General features: G+C 37.4%; 1 protein-coding gene and 1 pseudogene across 1 annotated transcript in view; both read left to right on the forward strand.

Annotated features, from left to right (window-relative positions):
* Rfx6 (regulatory factor X6) overlaps positions 1–16,229 on the forward strand; it is a 37,181-nt gene extending 20,952 nt beyond the window's left edge. The window contains exons 6-15 of the mRNA XM_070015300.1: positions 990–1,039; positions 3,253–3,412; positions 4,417–4,561; positions 6,161–6,270; positions 7,212–7,329; positions 8,746–8,868; positions 9,496–9,702; positions 11,207–11,719; positions 12,960–13,172; positions 16,014–16,229. Coding sequence (XP_069871401.1) covers positions 990–1,039; positions 3,253–3,412; positions 4,417–4,561; positions 6,161–6,270; positions 7,212–7,329; positions 8,746–8,868; positions 9,496–9,702; positions 11,207–11,719; positions 12,960–13,172; positions 16,014–16,189 — 1,815 coding nt within the window. The 3' untranslated portion in view covers positions 16,190–16,229. The remainder of the gene's footprint in view (positions 1–989; positions 1,040–3,252; positions 3,413–4,416; positions 4,562–6,160; positions 6,271–7,211; positions 7,330–8,745; positions 8,869–9,495; positions 9,703–11,206; positions 11,720–12,959; positions 13,173–16,013) is intronic.
* Positions 2,009–2,108, forward strand: LOC138822572 (U6 spliceosomal RNA; annotated as a pseudogene).
* Positions 16,230–19,078: the final 2,849 nt, after the last annotated feature.

Here is a 19,078-nt window from a genome sequence, read left to right on the forward strand (position 1 = left end):
AAGTTGAGCTGTTTGGCCTTTCAGTCAAACATATAATAGGAGGGAAAATACGTAAGCCAAGCTGCACAGCAACAAGATCCAAGAAGGCAATAGTCACTGCAATGAAATCCAGAAAATGGAAACAAGAGGATATTTTCTTTGTTTTTGTTTTTGCTTTTCTTTTCTTTCTTTTCTTTTTCTTTTTTCGTTAGTTCATGTAGGTAAAGGGGCACAGAAATGGAGGGACAAAGGGTGAAAAAAATGCAGCAGTGGTTCTCACTAGACACTGTGTTGAAAAGGAATGATTGGAGATGAGAGACAAAAACTGAGAGAGTAAGGGAAGGGGTGACATTGTCCAAATAGAAATGTACTCTTCACCTGACTTATTTAACTGTAACCCCTCTGTTCATCACCCTTATAATAACAATTAAAAACAACCCAATAAATCTGAAATAGTACGTCAGCATGTCCTCATATAAAGTTATTTGTAAAAAAAACAAAAAGTCAGTGCAGTGAAGACCTGGAGCTCATGAACACACATCACCATCAAAGCAAAGCAAATCTGTTAGGAATGTAATTGAGAAATTCCTTTAAAATGTATTTCTGCTCTGTTCTTTTGAGTCCAACACAAATTCCCAAATATAACTCTCTTAAGATAAATTCAGTTTCTTTTTCTCATGGTAAACCCAAAGACAGAGAGCATTGTAAACACAGCAGTATAAAATGAACTTCTGTGAGATCATCTCACACCTAGAGAATGGCTGCTAGTTAATAAAACTGTACATGATTACAAAAGCCAGTCTGCTGGTAATTAACATTAGGTACCTGAACAATACTCTCTTTTGTTTCATTGTCTCATGTGCAACCAGCACATAAATCCTGTCATTTTAGAGAAAAACGATAGCTTTCAGAAAAGATTGATATTATTCAATAGGAAGCTAAGAAGAAAAGGTAATTGACATATACTGTGTCTTGCTATAAATATATCACTAACCATTGCTGTGATTAAGGTTCTTACAGACATACTCATTCCTGCTACAATGCAAGAAATGCCTGAAAGGTAAGTTCAGCGAGAGTGACAGAAAGGGCAGGTAGGGGAGGGATGAGTGAGAATGTTGAAAGGGGTGACACTGATGATCAAGATGCCTTGTATTCATTAACTGCTTATTAAATGGCAACTCCTTTGTACAACTACTTAATGATAACACCCCCCTCAGTATTGGTTCTCATAAACACAACACTTTCTCCTTATACATTATACTAAAGGGAAACATCAGGTAGTGATTTATTCACTTATCAAGAATACTTTTCTATTGTTGCTTTGTATGTCCCTCCCCCACAGTATAACCCCTGCTTTCACTGTATTTGATGTCGGTATAATTTGTGGAGGGGAAGAGAAAAAAAATCGTTTAAATAGGGATACAGGTGGACCCATTGCAACAATGAGATGTATAAGTCGTTATGTCAAAAACGAACTGTAAAACTTTGGTGTGGGGGGGGAGGGCAGGGTTAGGTGGGGGGGGGCAGGGGAAGGATGGGATGGGAAGGGGAAACAAAGGAGGAGGCAACAATGCTTGATAAGAAATGTACTCATTATCTTGCCCATGTAATTGTAACCCCTCTGTACAGTATTTTCACAATAATAATTTTAAAAAAGAATACTTTTCTAGGGCTGGGAAGGTGGCTCAGTGGTAGAGCGCTTGCCTTGCATGCCTGAGGCCCTGGATTCAATTCCTCAGCACCACATAAGCAAAAAGAAAAAAACCGGAAGTGGTGCTGTGGCTCAAGTGGTAGAGCGCTAGCCTTGAGCTGAAGAACTGAGGGACAGCGCCCAGGCCCAGAGTTCAGGCCCCACAACCAGACCCCCCCCCAAAAAAGGAATACTTTTCTAGGGCCTGGGAAGGTGGCTCAGAGGTAGAGTGCTTGCCTTGCATGCCTGAGGCCCTGGGTTCCATTCCTTAGCACCACATAAGAAAAAAAAAAGAATATTTTTCTAGTTCTGGCTTAGTATATTTGCTGCTACTAGTTCTAGTTCTGGTAGCTCATAGACTAAAATTAGAACTATACAAAGATTAGCATGGCCCCTGTATGAGGGTGACAAGTAAAACAGACTTTGCTACTCTGGTCTCCGTATCACCTTGAAGACGTGTGCCTCAATATTTGTATCTGAACCTCAGTTCTTAAAAGGGGGTAGAGTAAAACTTGATATCCCTTTAATCTGAGGGCTGCCTGTTTCATTATGGTATTTGCATATAATGAATTTTAAGCACATTTATCTCCTCCCTGCGTTCTTCTTTCTACTTCCACTTGTCATCTTATTCTAAATGGAGAACCTTCTCCATGAGTAAGCTAATTAATATGAAGTAGAGCCTAGATTTTAATGCTCAAACTCTGCCTCTTTTCCTTTATCATTTTACTGCTCCTTAATATATGTACCACCGCAAATATACTTAGAGTTGTTTTACTGACATATGTGAAGATTATATTCTCATATACATAGCCAACATTTATAAATTTTTACACTGGGCCTGTAATTATTATGCTTTTGATGATTAATGTCACAAAATTATATTTGGATTATAAAAATATGCTGCCAAAATAGTAAATAAATAGACTGTTTTTACCCAAGTGTCATATCTCTTAGCAAGCCAAGATTTGCAATAGTAACCCTGCACTTATATTTTCCTAGAAATATATTATTGTATAAAATGGTTGAATAGTGACTTAATAATAAAGAATATTTATTGATCCCTCCCTTTAGGCCAGGCTTTAACCTAGGCATTTTCTTAAATTATTTTGCATCATTTTTATAAGAACCCTATAACCAAACACTATTTTTATTCCTGTTTAGCAGGTGAGAAAACTTGAGCTTGAGGGAATGATTTTTTTTTGCCAGTCCTGGAGCTTGAACTCAGGGCCTGGGCACTGTCCTTGAGTCTCTCTGTGCTGAAGGCTAGCATTCTATCACTTCAGCCAAAGTGCCACTTTGCGGCTTTTTTCTGTTTATGGGTACTGTCATGCATGCTAGGCAAGCAATCTACCACTAAGCCACATTCCCAACCCAGAATGAAATATTTTGAGTAAGATGACAAATGGCCCTCATACTACATAACAAATTCAGCTCTACTCTGAATCTATCTAACTTCAAATTCATGCTTTTGGGAGGAGAGACTAAAAATAGTATATCACTATTAAAATATGTTTATTCAATGCAGTTTTTGAGCAATGTACATTTAACACATAAAGCGTTGGATGTTTTTTTTTTTTTGGTAGTTTATTAGCAGACATAAGAAATTTTGCCAAAAACTGGGAGCAATGGGTTGTTTCATCTTTGGAAAACTTGCCTGAAGCCCTAACTGACAAGAAAATACCAATTGTGAGAAGATTTGTATCTTCTCTGAAGCGACAAACATCTTTCTTACATCTTGCTCAGGTATGTGGGTCTGCTGAGAGTATTTGAGTCACCCAATCCAAGCATGAAGCGACAGACTTAAGATAAATCTTCTCCTGTGAGAAAGGCTAAGGGTTTCTTACAGATTGAGGGGAGCCAACTAGACACAAAAATACAGTGTGTACTTCTAAAGTCAATGTTAGAACTGAAACAGAATTGTTAAAGGAGTGAAAGTTGCATTATGGTTACAGTTTAGTTAGTACTACTGCACTGTACTGTCCAAATGTTCATTTTTTGATTTGGGAAAAATGCAACACTTATAGAACATGATAAGAAGCTGAATGGAGAGTATACCGAAATTCTCTGCCTTACCTTTGCAACTTTTCTGTGATTTAAAATTATCTTGAAAGGTAACAAAGCAATCTGAAATTAACATTTACCTTGTGAGTCATTTGTACAAATTAAATGTGGACAACATATTAAACTGCTACTAATCTGACTCAAACAGGGAAGAATAACAAAATCCTTACATTACAAATACAATTAGTATTTTTTTGGGGGGGTCCAGTCGTGGGGCCTGAACTCTGGGCCTGAGTGCTGTCCCTCAGCTCTTCAGCTCAAGGCTAGCACTCTACCACTTAAGCCACAGCACCACTTCCGGCTTTTTTCTTTTTGCTTATGTGGTGCTGAGGAATCGAACCCAGGGCCTCAGGCATGCAAGGCAAGCACTCTACCACTGAGCCAACTTCCCAGCCCACAATTAGTATTCAATATACTTCTATCACCCTACATGATTGTTTCTATAAAGGTGTTTAGTCCCTAAAATTTGAAATATAAGCTATGTTGTGACTATGGATGAAACAATTACTTTAATTTCTAAATTTGAAAATGAAATTTTAAATTATTAGTACAGGTGAGGTTCATGAGTCTCAATGAATTTTAAAATAAAAAATATCAATGATTCTTTTTATTCAAGGAATTATTTTTCTTCAAGCAGAAACTTCCATACGATAGATAATTAATGCCTTTTTATGTTCTCTGTGTAGATTGCCAGGCCAGCTCTCTTTGACCAACATGTTGTGAATTCCATGGTATCTGATATTGAAAAGGTTGACTTGAATAGCATTGGGTCTCAGGCCCTCCTTACCATTTCAGGCAGCACAGACACGGAATCTGATCTCTACAGTGAACGTAAGTTTGTTTTCTTTATGAAGGACAAGACTTCTCAACTTTGGCACTATTGACAGCATAAGCTTTAACTCTGCCTCATGAAGACATGTGCTATAGGTTATACATGCTCAGCAGAATGATACACACAACGTACCCCCTCTTAGGATTTTTTTTTAAAGCAGTAGTGATGTTTGAACTCAGGTCTTTACATTTGGTAAGCAGGAAGTTTTCCACTGATCCAGGCCTCTAGATATCTTTTGCACTGGTTATTTCTAAGATAAGAGTCCACTTTTTTTTTTTTTGGCCAAAAGACTTGAGCCTGGACCACAATTCACCTATTTTGTAATTCCTGTCATACCTAGGATAAAAGGTGCATGCCACTATGATTAGTTTATTCCTTTAAGCTGGAGTTTCCTTGATTTTTCTGGCTGGGCTGGCATTCGTTTGCAACCCTCTTGATCTCAGCCTTCTAATTAGTTACATGAACTACCGAACAAGTACAGGCATGAACTAATGGCACTCAGCTACCATTCCCCCAGTTTTGACCACCAGTATCTTCAAATATCTCCAAATGTCCTCTGGGTACAAAATCACATCTGTCTGAAAAACACTTTCTATGGAATATATATATTTTTAAATTTGTTCCCTCTATTTTGAAAGAGCTGTGCTTACTCATCATGGGAAATCTGAAAACTGCGGAAAATTTTGAGAAAAGTAACAGCATTTTAATACAAATAACTAGAAAGAATCAAAATGGCTTTGAGTTTGAGAGTATTTTTCCAGTTCTTTGCTACATATCTGCAGTGTCATCACATAGTTATGATGCATGATCAAAATGATATCCAAACACAATAATAGCCAAAGTGGAGATACCACATGTATTTGAGTTATTTAACAGATTTTACTCTGCATGGTTATACAAGACTTGGTTCCCAGAGGATAATTTCATCCGTTTCTCTCAGAAAAGACAAAAACTGCAAGCTCCTACAGAATATAGCACAGTGGGCGGCTGTCTAGTCTAACACCAGCCCCATATTTTGTTTCTTAACATAAAATGTCATTACCCTTTGAGATTCAATGAACCTCTGACTCATAATGAAGTACTAACCTTATACTCTTCCTTTGAATTTGATGATAGAAGAGCCTCATGCAAATGGCTTGATTCTGCCATGCAGAATTTAATTTGCTAAAGCTAAAAGGTCTTTCAGAAAGCAAGAAATCAACAATCTTAATTTGATTCATTTTTTTCATTATCTTTCAAGGAATCTATTCCAAGTGATGAAACCACTGGATTAAAAATGATTATTAGTTTAAATTAATGTATGTGCCTTTAGAATATGCATGTGTGTGTGTGCGTGTGTGTGTGTGTGTGTGTGTGTGTGTGTGTGTGTGTGTGTGTTTGTGTGTGTTATGTCTATATTTCAAGATCAAAATTTTGAAGACTAGAATACTAAGCATTTTGGGTTACTGTTTTTAGAACCTGACATTAATTGCTTTAATAAGGTTTAACTTAGTCTTTTATTTCTTTTTTTTAATCAATGATTCAGTTGTAGGTTTTTCTTTGGGATAAAAGTAGATGCAATATTCTGTCTTTTTTCTCTTCTTGTTTTGGTATTTAAGACGACTCTATCACTGTGTTCCAAGAGCTAAAGGATCTGCTTAAGAAGAATGCCACGGTGGAGGCTTTTATTGAATGGCTGGATACTGTGGTAGAACAGAGGGTTATAAAGGTATTTTTTTGTGACAGATTTAGAAAATGCTTTATAAAAATACTCAAGTACAGTTACTGCTTGACTGGTGGGGAAAGGTGATAGGTTATGTGTCAAGATGCTTAGGAAAAAGCATTTGAACTCCACAAATAAGACAAAATCAGGAATACGCCAGATGTGAGAGTACTGGGAGTGGATTTTATTCTGTTTCTCCTGTCTTAGCCAAATGCTATGTGATGCTTGCCCCGCTCTGTCAGCCAGTGAAGTTACACATGACAAACATCATTAGTGGAAGACAAATTTCAGAAATGGGAGCAAAATCTGTCCCTTGCTTAACAAGCAACTTTTCAAAAAAACTGACAGAAAAAAAAAATGATTTTCTGCATTGGCAGTTCTAATTCTAAGAGCTCTGTAGGTTTTTAAAATTTTGGTTTCTTCAATTCTTTCAATTGCCCTTCATGTCATTCTTTATGAACCAAGGCAATGAGAACACATATTTTATTACTCCTTGGTGTGAGTCATTCCACATCAAGTAAACTATTCCTAGGCTGGGGACATTTTTTTCTTTGGAAAGAAAAACAAGATTGTCACTCAGGACCTGACAAGTATATTAATCATTCACAGAAATGTATAACTCATACTTCACACATGACCTCCTGTTTTTTTAAAGGTCTATCAAAACCTTTAAGGCTAAAAATTGGCTGCAAATAATTTATTCTGGTTGTCTAATTCTCTTAGGAGACAAAGCCATATAGAAGAAAGGCTTACTACTCTTAAAATAAAAACGAAGATAGGCTAAAATTAAAGTCTCCGGACAGATCATTTTAGTTGATATCATAAGTACCATGCCATGCCATCTGTCCCTCTGTCAGACAGCTTGTCTGCCTCTTGATCTAACATAGGATGCATGTGGTAATAAAAGTGACAGGTTTTATAGTTTCATTTTGTTCCTTTACTTTTAGACCAGCAAACAAAATGGGAGATCGTTAAAGAAGAGGGCTCAAGACTTCCTACTAAAATGGAGCTTTTTTGGGGCTCGAGTGATGCACAATCTCACCTTGAACAATGCATCAAGTTTTGGTATCCTACATGCTTTATAAGAATCTTTCATGATTTACTCCTCCTCTAGGCACAGCTCTTATCATTTTTTAAACCCTCAACTTCTCGAACCATATCTTAATCCCAGCTTAGTAGAAATGATAGTTATATACCAGGGTTTGGGAGTCCGGCTACATGTGGGATTAAGTCCTGCCATTGCTTGCTCCTGCTGTGGCTTTATCCAAGCTTGTCTGCTCACAGAAGAAGGGTTGCGTAGATGTTGTCAACAGAACCCTCTGGCTTTGCACTCTGTGAACATTTCAAGAGTAGTAGTCATTATTTTACATTAGCCTTTGGCTGGCATATTTTCGGTGTCAAACGAACAACCGCATAAACAATAATTAAGACCTTAGCCCCAGTGGCATCATTTCTTGCTGTACAGCAAGTATTTGAAACTTTTCTTGACACCTCTTAGCTCTACTCTGGGGAATCAAGTAACCACTTAGAAAACATACTCTGGAGTTTCTGAACTATCTTTATTGACCTCTAGAACTTACAAAATAAGTGAGGTCAAAATATATTTTTCAAAAATTCAGTAGTCTCTTTGCCTTAAAATTTCTGAGATTCCTTTGTAACAACTGTAGTGTTAAATTATGATGTTAACTGCATTTCATAGTTGCCTTTCAAGAAGGCTTCACATTATGAGATAGATTATAACTAATTTGTTTTATTTAATGCTAAATTAAATCAGTAAACTTTCACTGATAGATAAGCAAAATGTTTGGATATATATGTGTGTATGTCTATGTGTATATACTTACTGATGTTTTAACTTTCTTAAAAAACAGCATCAAAGTCAGACTTTATTATAAAGGGATTAAAAAGAGAGACTTTCTTGGAAATCAAATAATTAAAAGAACATTTCAGATTTTTCAGTATGTTTTTCACATGGAAGTATTCTTTTGGGTTTTGTTTCAAGTCAAAGTATATTTTGTTTCCAGCTGGAGAGACACCTTACTAGATAAAATTGTACACCATGTTGGCCATTGTCTACTTATTTAGTGCAAAGTCAACAGCAATAGAGCCGAGTAGAGCTCATTCTGTCCAGGCTGACGCTTATCACTTGGCAGTGTGTGCCCTCTTAAAAGCATAAAGCACGTCTCACTTTCATCCGTTTTTTTTCCTTTGATGTAATTAGTGGTCAAAGAGCTCACAAGACAGTACACATGGGTGAGCTGGGCAGGTGGTACACAGAAAGATTAGAGACTGAAGTTAAGCATGTTGGTCTTAGCAGGTCATTTAAAGTCCAACAAGTATTTGTTTAGTCCAGTTGCTCCTTGTAAAGTGTGGTGAGATGGTCACAAAGATAAGTTGACTGCTCTCTCTCTCTCTTTCTCTCTCACCTCTTTGTCCTCTCTCACCTACATATCCTCTTTAATTTCTTCATCCATAAATAAGGTTCTTTCCACTTGATCCGAATGCTTCTTGATGAATATATTCTTCTGGCCATGGAAACTCAGTTTAATAATGACAAAGAACAGGAGTTACAGAATTTATTGGACAAGTATATGAAGAATTCAGGTAACTTAAAAATAGCTACTTCTATTTCTTTGATTAAGCCTAAATTCCAGAATTTGTGGTGCTCAAGTTAAGTGGGTTTCTAATAATCTCAGATATATATTTTTTCTTTTGAACACTGTGTTTCTAACATCATATCCAAACACTAATGGATCACTATTTTCTCCCATGCATATATAAATTAGTTATTTACTGAAAACTCTAGTTTAGAAGGTCTATAGTCTTGATTTCTAAGGACTTAAGTGAAATTGGAAATTGATTATAATACAAAATTTAACTATAATATAACACATGTGAGATACTACTAATGGTATAAAAATAAGCTCTACAGGAGTTTAGCACTGAAAGGGTACGCATCTGTTTGGGATGAGAAAACTTGCATTTTTAAAGACTTTATTCCAGAGAAGGTTATTTAATATCTCTTAAAATACACCAACATCTACCAATACACCGTTAATAAAACCCCGCATCATTGTCCAGAACAAAGGTTGACTATCTTTGTTTCCTGGGAAAATTAAGTGCTTAGCTATTTTCAGATTCATTAGCAAACCATAAAACATTTCATTTGGGCTTACCAGTTAGGAATATAGGGGGGGAATCTCAGCTTTCTTACTCTAAAAATCTTTCCAGATGCAAGTAAAGCTGCCTTCACCGCTTCCCCAAGTTCCTGCTTCCTGGCAAACCGTAATAAAGGCAGCTCGGCGTCCAGTGATGCTGTGAAGAACGAAAGCCATGTGGAGACCTCTTACCTTGCCCTGTCATCCAGCCAGCCCGGAGGCTTGCCCCCTGCTCTTCACCCATTCCCTGCTGAAAGCACAAACAACATGCCTCTCACAGGTGTGCTAGAAGTAGCAAAGACAACCACGGAGACACCAACTCATCTGCTTTCTTTAATATTCTTAACCTCCAGGGATCCTAAAAGTTAAAGGAAAAGGATCATCTTGATTGACTGAAATGCAGCATTTCATTTAAAAAAATTATAAGATGTTAGCTATTAAAGATTTATAATGTACTTGCAATTTCCAGCAATTACCATTCACATTTATATTCATACCCTCTATATAAGTTATATCAAAGGGATGAATTGGTCACACGGTGCATTCCTATAAATTTAGTACTCAGAGGATGGAGGCAGGAGGATCACAGGTTTGAGTCTGGCCTCATGTATGTCGTGAGCTTTTGACCAATCTGGACTACATAGCAAGACCATGTCTCAAAAGGGATAAGAAAGGTCATAAATAGTTCTTTTTTTATTTTGTGAAAGAAAAAAAAACTATGTCAAATATACCTAAAATCTTTAAGACATTTTTTTTTGGTCAGTTGTGGGGCTTGAACTCTGGACCTGGGCACTGTCCCTCAGCTCTTCAGCTCAAGGCGAGTGCTCTACCACTTGAGCCAGAGCGCCACTTCTGGTTTTCTAGTGGTTTTTAAATTGGAGTTAAGAGTCTCATGGAGTTTCCTGCCTGGGCTGGCTTTGAACTGTGATCCTCAGATCTCAGCCTCCTGAGTAGCTAGGATTACAGGCGTGAGCCATGGGCGCCCGGCCTTTAAGACATTTTTGAAGATCAAAAATACAACTGCTTGTTTGTTTTTTTGGCTTTTGATGAGATTTCTTCTCCATGAAAAAGTAGATAGAACTTAAAGTTATGTTTTAAAGTCATCATTACAGTCGCTTCCCAGTTTGGTCTACAGTCCTCTTTTGTGCCAACATGAATGTTTAGTGACTTCAACTAACTACCAGAGATGATTGGAAATCAGTTCATTTTCTTGTGTCTGTTTTTAAAGTCTTTCATATACATCAATTCCTTGGTCACACAGAATTTTAAACCTGGAAAGGCCTTAAGATTCTTTGGTTTAATTACACCAAGGGAAAGTTGGAGGCCCAGGGAATTGGTGGCACACACGAAGCGTCTGTTTGTCAGTGTTGGTGTGCTCTTTCAAATGAACTGCTTTGCTTTGAAGTTATGGCCACTTTGATACAAGTGCACTTTTCTCTTACTCTAAGATCAACCCGTTTTACATTCAGGTCGTTTATTTGTCAGAGAGAAATGTGAAAAGCAGAACCTCTTGCTCTCCCCAGGTCTGAGTCCTGCTATTTACATATGTGTAGAAGCTAAAGCTGTTGAGAATATTCTCGGCTCTCATAAATACTAAGTCTTCAGTACTGTGATATATTGTGATTCTTATTGTTCTCTATTGCCATTACTTCTGGAGGGTAAGAATGAACTAAACTGAGAAAAAGATGCATTTGTAAACCTGTTAAATGTGTTTTTTTTTTAAAGATCCAAGCCCATTTATTATACTAGACTATCTAGTGAACACACTATAATTTTTTTTCCAGGCCAAATGGAGCTTTCACAGAGTGCTGGTCATCTGATGACACCACCTATTTCTCCAGCCACCGCAAGCCGTGGAAGTGTCATTAACCAAGGGCCAATGGCAGGGAGACACCCCAGTGTGGGCCCTGTACTGACAGTCCCATCACACTGCTCAACATACCCAGACCCCGGTTATCCTACCTTCCCGCAAGCCAACCATGACTTTTATGCCGCTAGCCCTAACTATCAGACTGTGTTTAGGGCACAGCCCCATCCCTCGTCAGGACTCTATCCACATCGCTCAGAGCATGGGAGATGCATGGCCTGGACAGAACAGCAGCTTTCCAGAGACTTCTTCGGTGGCAGTTGTGCTGGATCTCCCTATAATTCTCGGCCACCTTCCAGCTATGGACAATCCTCACATGCCCAAGAGTCACATACCATGCAGTTTTTAAATACAGGAGGCTTCAACTTCCTGAGCAACGCAGGGACTGCCAGCTGCCAGGGATCAACAGTGCCTTCGAATTCACCAAATGGTATAAAAATTCAAAACCTTTTATTTTCTGGCTTTTGAGAAGGTAATAGAGCAACATCAGACATCAAGTTCTACATCCCCTTAGAAATACATCACCCATGTAAGATGTAGAGAGATCACAGATATTTAGATATTTGAAGCTAATTTTGCCATATAGAAGCAGAGTCCTTAATTCTGGTTCTTTATTCTAGTTTCTCTTCTAAATGTAACACACAATAAAAAAAAACTTATGTCAAGCAATTTTCTTTATGTCAAACAATACCTTAGTAGGCCCAAAGTCTTCTTTTGAAAGAAGACACTATCATTTGAGTATATTTCTTCAAGAAAGTGGAAACATTTCCCCTGTTAGGTAAATAAAAAGTTGAACTTGTCCAGTGCTGGTGGCTCATGCCTGTAATCCTAGCTCCTCAGAAGGCTGAAATGTGAGGATTGTAGTTTGAAGCCAGCCTAGGCAGGAAAGTCTGTGTGACTCTTATCTTCATTTGATCACAGAAAAAGCTGGAAGTAGAGCTGTGGCTTAAAGTGGTGGAAGGCAGACTTTAGCAAAAGAAGCTCAGGTTGAACTTTACAAATTGGGTGGAAGAAGTGTTGGGGGGAAAGGAAAATGGGAGAAAACAAGGGAGTGGGTAACAATGTTCAACAAGAAATGTACTCATTACCTTACTGATATAACGGTAACCCCTCTATAATCACCCCTACAATAAAATAAAATAAAATATTTTTTAAAAAGAAGCTAAGGGACAACACCCAGGCACCCCAGAGTTTAAGCTCCAGGACTGCGAGGGAAAACTTAATGGTAAGGGGCCTCAAAAGAACTGGAGTTTAGCTAATGAGGTAGACTTCTATGTAACAATTCTGAAGATTTTTCTAGTAAGTGCAGGCCAATCCTTCTCTCATGTGCATAAATTTATAAATAAAAATAATATAAAAAGCAATAAAATATGAAAAGCTGGGAGTGCTTTCCTTTCTTTATGGGTAGGTTTTATTAACTTAAAACTATGGCACATGTATAGCCTATGTTTCAAAATTCATAGTATGACCATTCCCCTTGAAGACTCACAAATAGTACTGTAAACCACATCTGTATATAAGCACAAATTCAACCCTCGATTCAAGGTAGATACTGATATAATATTTAAGGGCTTATTTTCAGAACTGTACATAATCACATTGCATTTTTTCCACCCCAGAATGTTTCTTGTAATAATCTAACGGTAAATTCTTAACCCCTTGTGTTCCAGGATACTATGGAAGTAATATCAACTACCAAGAGGCTCATAGGCTTGGGTCTATGGTAAACCAGCATGTTTCAGTCATCAGTAGCGTTCGCTCACTGCCTCCGTACAGTGACATCCACGATCCACTTGACATTTTAGATGACAGCGGTAGAAAGCAGACCAGTTCATTTTATGCAGACACACCTTCTCCAGCTGCATGTCGGACTCCAGTAGTTGGTAAGTTGTTTTGGTGGGTCATGTAAACATGTAAAAAACTAGTGAACCTCAGATACACAGCCTAACTCGAGGGGAGGACGTTGAGGTGCACTAGGCACGCATAATCCCATAACAAATTTATCACTTTGCACCTGACATTGCACTTTGTGTTAATAATTGTATATTCAGGTAGAAGCAGTTTTGGTGTCTCATTCTATAAATTATTGATGTGCAACTCGCTGTTCTATTATAATTTTTAAAAAGAATGGCTGGCATTTATTATGAATGCAAAAATATTATATATTCTGTCATGTGCAATCTAATGACAGTAAATATTATGAAGAGAGTAATGATGTCATTTTCTGCTGATCATTGTTGGCCCGCTGACAGTTCTAAGAGGTGTTTTTGGAACCAATGATTTCCATGCCAAATCACTGCAAGTTTAAAAAAAAAGGTATCTTGTAATAGAGGTCACTAGCATTTTCTCAAACATGTGGTTAAAATGTGATGCAATAACTCTTTAGAAAAGGATGCTATATTTTCATTGTTTTATAACTTAAGTAAAACTGAGTAAATCAGTCAGCATGTCATGAAGTCTCTTAGCTTTTTTTCCAGCCATGTTACTATTCCTGAGCCTCTTTCCATGAAAAAATATAATATTAAATACATCATTAGCATTTTGCACAGTGCTAGAACTCAGTGAATCAGTTAGAGAAAGAAGGAGTAAAAAGTAAATTTAAGACTGGAGATATATGTCAGTGGTATATCACTTGTCTAATACATGTATGGATATATGTACCAAGAATACATGCAAAAAGAAGAGAAAAGAAGGGAAGAGGAAAAGAATAGGAAAAATGGAAGGAAAGGAGAGAAGAAAAGAAAAGGGGAGAGGAGAGGGGAGGTGAAGGGAGAGGAGGGGAGGGGAGAGAGGAGAGGGGAGAGGAGAGGAGGGGAGAGGAGAGGAGGGAAGAAGAGAGGAGAGGAGAGGAGAGGTGAGGTGAGGACAGAGGAGAGGAGAAGAGAAAAAGAATTGACCACTAGTGGCTGACACCTGTAATGGTAACTACTCAGGAGGCTGAGCTATGAATATTGAGGTTAGAAACAATCCTGAAGAAGACAAATCCATGAGACTCTCTCATCCCTAGCAAAAAGCCAGATGTGGAAGTATGGCTCAAGTGGTAGAGTGCCAGCACACAGTCTGTAACGGTTTTGAGGCTAAATCTAAGCATAAATTTAGTTTCTAAAATTAATAAAGTACAACAGAGCAAGCATACATTCATTGACTATCTGGGCAGAGTGTTCATGTTTATATGAGACATTAAAAATCTTCAATGGAATTGATTTTAGACTAGCATAAGTAAAGGCCATTGACACCTAACTGGAGCATAAGGGAAAATGAAATAAATTACATCTCTCCTCACTCAGTGTACTTTTTCAATAATTCAATAGGAAGTACTTCTTCCCTTCCTGTGACCATCACAAATGTCCCCAAGCAGTCTAGCAGCTCATCCCCTGCTTTCTGCAAATAGTCATCACTTCTAGGTTAGTCTAATGAAGCAGAAAATTCCACTTCAGGAAGTTTCCTCACCATGAGGCTAAAATGTACCATGTTACTATTAGTTCTATTTACTCATGGAGATAATGGAGGCTTTGATGGAGCATAGGTTGGGGAGCTGGATGAATTCAAAGCGTCGATTGTCAGAGCTGGCTAACAGATTGCAAAGGGAGAATAGAGTAAGTAGTACAAAGGCATTGGGACCCACTAGAGATAGATTCCATTATTTATAAAGACTGGTCTTTGGCGACCATGAACTTGTCACTTCAGCAGTGAGAAGACAGCAATCATGCACAAGGGAAATACAGACAGCGCACTCTGATGTTTTTGGAATAACTATGTAATCAAGCCATAATTCCTGCCTAGAGGAAGTTTTCACTCTAGAATGGGAAGAATAAGGCAACAAATATATTAATAAATGCATTAGGATGATAATTTCATGTTTTCTAGAGAGGATTAAAATGAAGTAAAATGACAGATGGTCAGGGAAGATGGTTGGAAAGGGAATCTCAAGGCAGAAATATTTGAATTGAAAGCTGAGTAAACAAGGAAGTATTAGCATGATTTGATAGTGGGGTTCTAGAAGAGAAACAGCAGTTATAGAGTCTGAAAGGAGAATGGGTTTGGAATTTTCAGTGGACAGAAAGTGAATGTGGATTGAGAGAAGCAAGATAAATTTACAAAGATCAGGGATTGGTTCATGTAGGGTTTTATGAACCAGAGCAAGAAGCTTGAGATTTTCTTCAACATAATGCCAAGACACTATAGTACTTGACAAAAGAGAAAATAATTGCTTGATACTTCAGCAAGATCATTCCATTTGCATTCTGAAAAAAAGAAGAGACAAAGGTGAGAGTTCTGGTACAATGAGGAACTGCTGGGTCTGTTCAGGCAAGAGAAGATGGTAGTTCTACTCCAATTTACAATTCTAGGGGAAGAGGACATAGACCAGTGATATATGCTGTTGCAGGGCTTAAGATGACACTGAGTTTCCTCTGTGAAATATGTAGGAAAAAAGCAACATTTTCCAAGATGAAATGGAAAATATAACTGTTTTGAAAAGCCATATCTACTCAAGTTTAAAAGAGGTGGGTGTTTAGGAAGATTTAAGGGCAGAATTGGATATGGTTTAAAATCAGAAGTATTTTTGAAATAAAAATAATATGTATGTACAGTTATAAAAATATAAAAAAGTAGGTATATGTGCGATGTGCAAACATAAATGCAGAGGCCAAAAGTGAATGGTGCTTGCAGAGAAAAGAATGTGCCAATGACTTAGCAATTTCTTATTGTATTTTCCCTTCCAGCTTCCAGCTTGCAAACCCCAATTTCTTCCTCCTCATCCCAATGTATGTATGGAACTTCTAATCAGTATCCAGTGCAAGACACTCTGGATTCCCATGGAGCAAACAACAGAGAAATGGTGTCCTCCTTACCACCCATCAACACAGTGTTTATGGGAACAGCAGCCGGAGGCACTTAAGCCAACAATATCGGGCAGGGTTGAAACTTTCAAATTCTCTAATATCATATTGACTAAGAACCATGAGAGTAAAGGAAATGGAACACATAGTGGTTGGACATTGTTTTCCAAGCCACTGGTACCATGGACCTCCACAGTAGGAGAAACGATTTTCAGAGTTGGCCTTGCACATACAAAGACGTTAAAATCAGATCTCATTCCTAGTCATAGTTTCAAACATTAGTGAATGAAACCAGTGGAGATAAGAAGTTGTAAAGATTTCAACAATGAATAGTTAGTGTTTCACTTTTTAATTTATTGAAAATCTATGTATAATTGTTCATCTTTGGATTCTAAAGAAGAGAAAAAGTGTATTTAATGCTTTTGCAATATCTTTAATTTATTAGGATCTCAGAATGATTGTTTACTATCCGTTATTTGACAAAAAGTCAAATATCTATGTTCTACCTCCTATGGAAATGTTTACAAGGTCAAGACAATTCAATTCAGCCTAGATCCAAGTGCTTGACTTTCAGTTTCTGTGTATTAGTTTGATGATTTCTGTTACTTAATAGAAATAATAAAAGCTTTCTCCTCTTTATTTAAAAATGTAAGAAAATAAAAGAAATACTGTATGGAAATATTTTCAAAGGCTTGAGTGCTCTTGGGGTTGATACTTCCTTTGGGGATGAAGTGAAAGAGCAAAGCTGGTTTTGGCCAAGACATTATAATTCAAGAATATTTACATATCATTTACATACCCATAATACTAAGACATTGTGACTTTTAGAAAACTTGAACTCCTTCATACTTGAAGGCAACATGTTATCAAATACTTTGTGACAAATTGAGAGTGAATGATTATTCAGGAACCATCTAGTTGCAAAAGCTAATTCAGAAGTGGACAGCTCATTACATCCTGGTTAATATGACTTGATAACACCATCTATGTGTTTCTTTTACTTTTTCTTACATCTTGGTTGAAAGACTTGTTGTAAGAGTCATGGCTGATACCCAGGTATTTCCATCAGCTTTAATACTCTTCAGAGAATTATTTATTCTATTTGTTATGAATACATGATTTAAATGAATGAGTAAGAAGGTTATACTGTAAGCCCCAGGTTCATCATAAAAAATTTATGAGCTCCAAATATCCATTATAACCATGATACAGCTTGGTAGAAACAAACTGTGAAATTGTCTTTTAGCAAGCGGTGAACCTTTGGACATGTGACTACAAAGCTCACAGACTCACAACCTAGAGAGATAAACAAGAAGAATGGGGCTAGAAGAGAGAACAGCACAGGTGGGGGGAAACATTGGTGAGGGACCCCAGTAACAGCAGTGGGTGCCCTTCTCCAGTGGGGCACTGCCTTGACAGGACCTCAGACCTGCTATAGAAACGGAGCAGCAGCTGTGCCAAATGCTCCCCAGCTGTGCTGAGGAGCAATGACCAGTTCTAATGTCCACTTAAAAGTGCTCTTGGAGCCGTGGAGGGATGTAATACTTTTTTAGCCATTCATGGCACAGCTGCTTCAACTGTCCTTGTAGATCCTCTACAGTGTACATTTCTCCTTCTACAGATGAACGTGATTAAGCAGTGTAACATCTCATTGGTTTCATTTGTAAAATAATTTATTCTCATACACATGCAGACCATAAAATAGGGCAAGGAATATTGATGTTCTCTTTATGTTTATTTAAAATTATATAATAAAGTCATAGGAATATAAAAGTCAAACATATTAATGAGGTACCTTATGACACTGCCATACGTATACATGTTATGAAATGTCTAAGTCGTTCTAAACACACCCTTCCCCTTGACCATGTGCTTTTTACTTATGGTGAACACATTCAAATTTCTTTCTTCTAGATTCTCCACACCTCAAAATTTTGTTATTTTATTGCTTTGCTTTTGTTATTTTTATGTTGTTAAGTAGTTGTACAAAAGAGTTTCAATTTAACATATCAATTTATGAGCAAAATGCATCTTGGTTAATGCCACCCCTTCCATCATTCTCCAAATTTTTTTAGAGAGAGGATAAATGCAAGAGAGAAAGAAGGAAGAAGTGGGAGCTGGAAGAAAAGGACAGAGAGATAGAGGGAGAAAGCAATACCTTTGAGATCACTGAATTCTGCAAGTCAAACCCCAAGTTCCAACCTTTCCAATAAGCACAAGGCAAATGAGAGTGATAAGACTGAATCCCCAAAAAGGGCTATTAAAGAGACTTGGGTTTTAATAGATAAATAAATGAAACTAATTGCCTTACAAATGTCACAGTAGCAGCTGTGAACTCTTATGAGGCCTGGAGTAGTATTAACACTGTATTTTAGGGCAGATTTACAAACCAGGGTGAGTTATCTTTCAGAAAAGTAAACAGTGGTGATTATGACATATGGAACATTTTGTTCTTTGGGAAAGATAAGAAATGATGAATTTATATAAGAGGTTATCACATCATCTCATCCAATTATCGAATTCTAAATTAAATTCTTGCTTTTATACCTGGTAGGGAATACATCCTATCTGTTCAAAGCCCCTATGATTAGATGAAAATGAACAAGACTGCAGTTATTGATTGCAGCAATGAGTGAGAGAGTGGTCAGTACTTATGAGTGTTTAGTCACAGAGCCTCACCTCTGTTCTAATTCATGCCCTCATGTATGTTTCTATATCAAAATTCAATAAATGATCATTTTTAGTCCTTCGGATGGCAGCGGAAATATTTCTTATTTTAAAAACTATTTTTCAGAACAAGTAGAATAATTTAATTTACCTTTTTGTTTCCTTTCTGGCAGAATTTAATCCAGTTGGAGAGATTTCTGTTGTCTAATTTCTCCTCTTTTTTACTTATGGGAAACAGTACTGAGGTTTGATCTTGAGGTCTTGTGCATGCTGTGGAGCTA

Source organism: Dipodomys merriami, unplaced genomic scaffold (genome assembly GCF_024711535.1).
Source record: "Dipodomys merriami isolate MVZ:Mamm:240054 unplaced genomic scaffold, mDipMer1.0.p SCAF_112, whole genome shotgun sequence".
Taxonomy (NCBI): Eukaryota; Metazoa; Chordata; class Mammalia; order Rodentia; family Heteromyidae; genus Dipodomys; species Dipodomys merriami.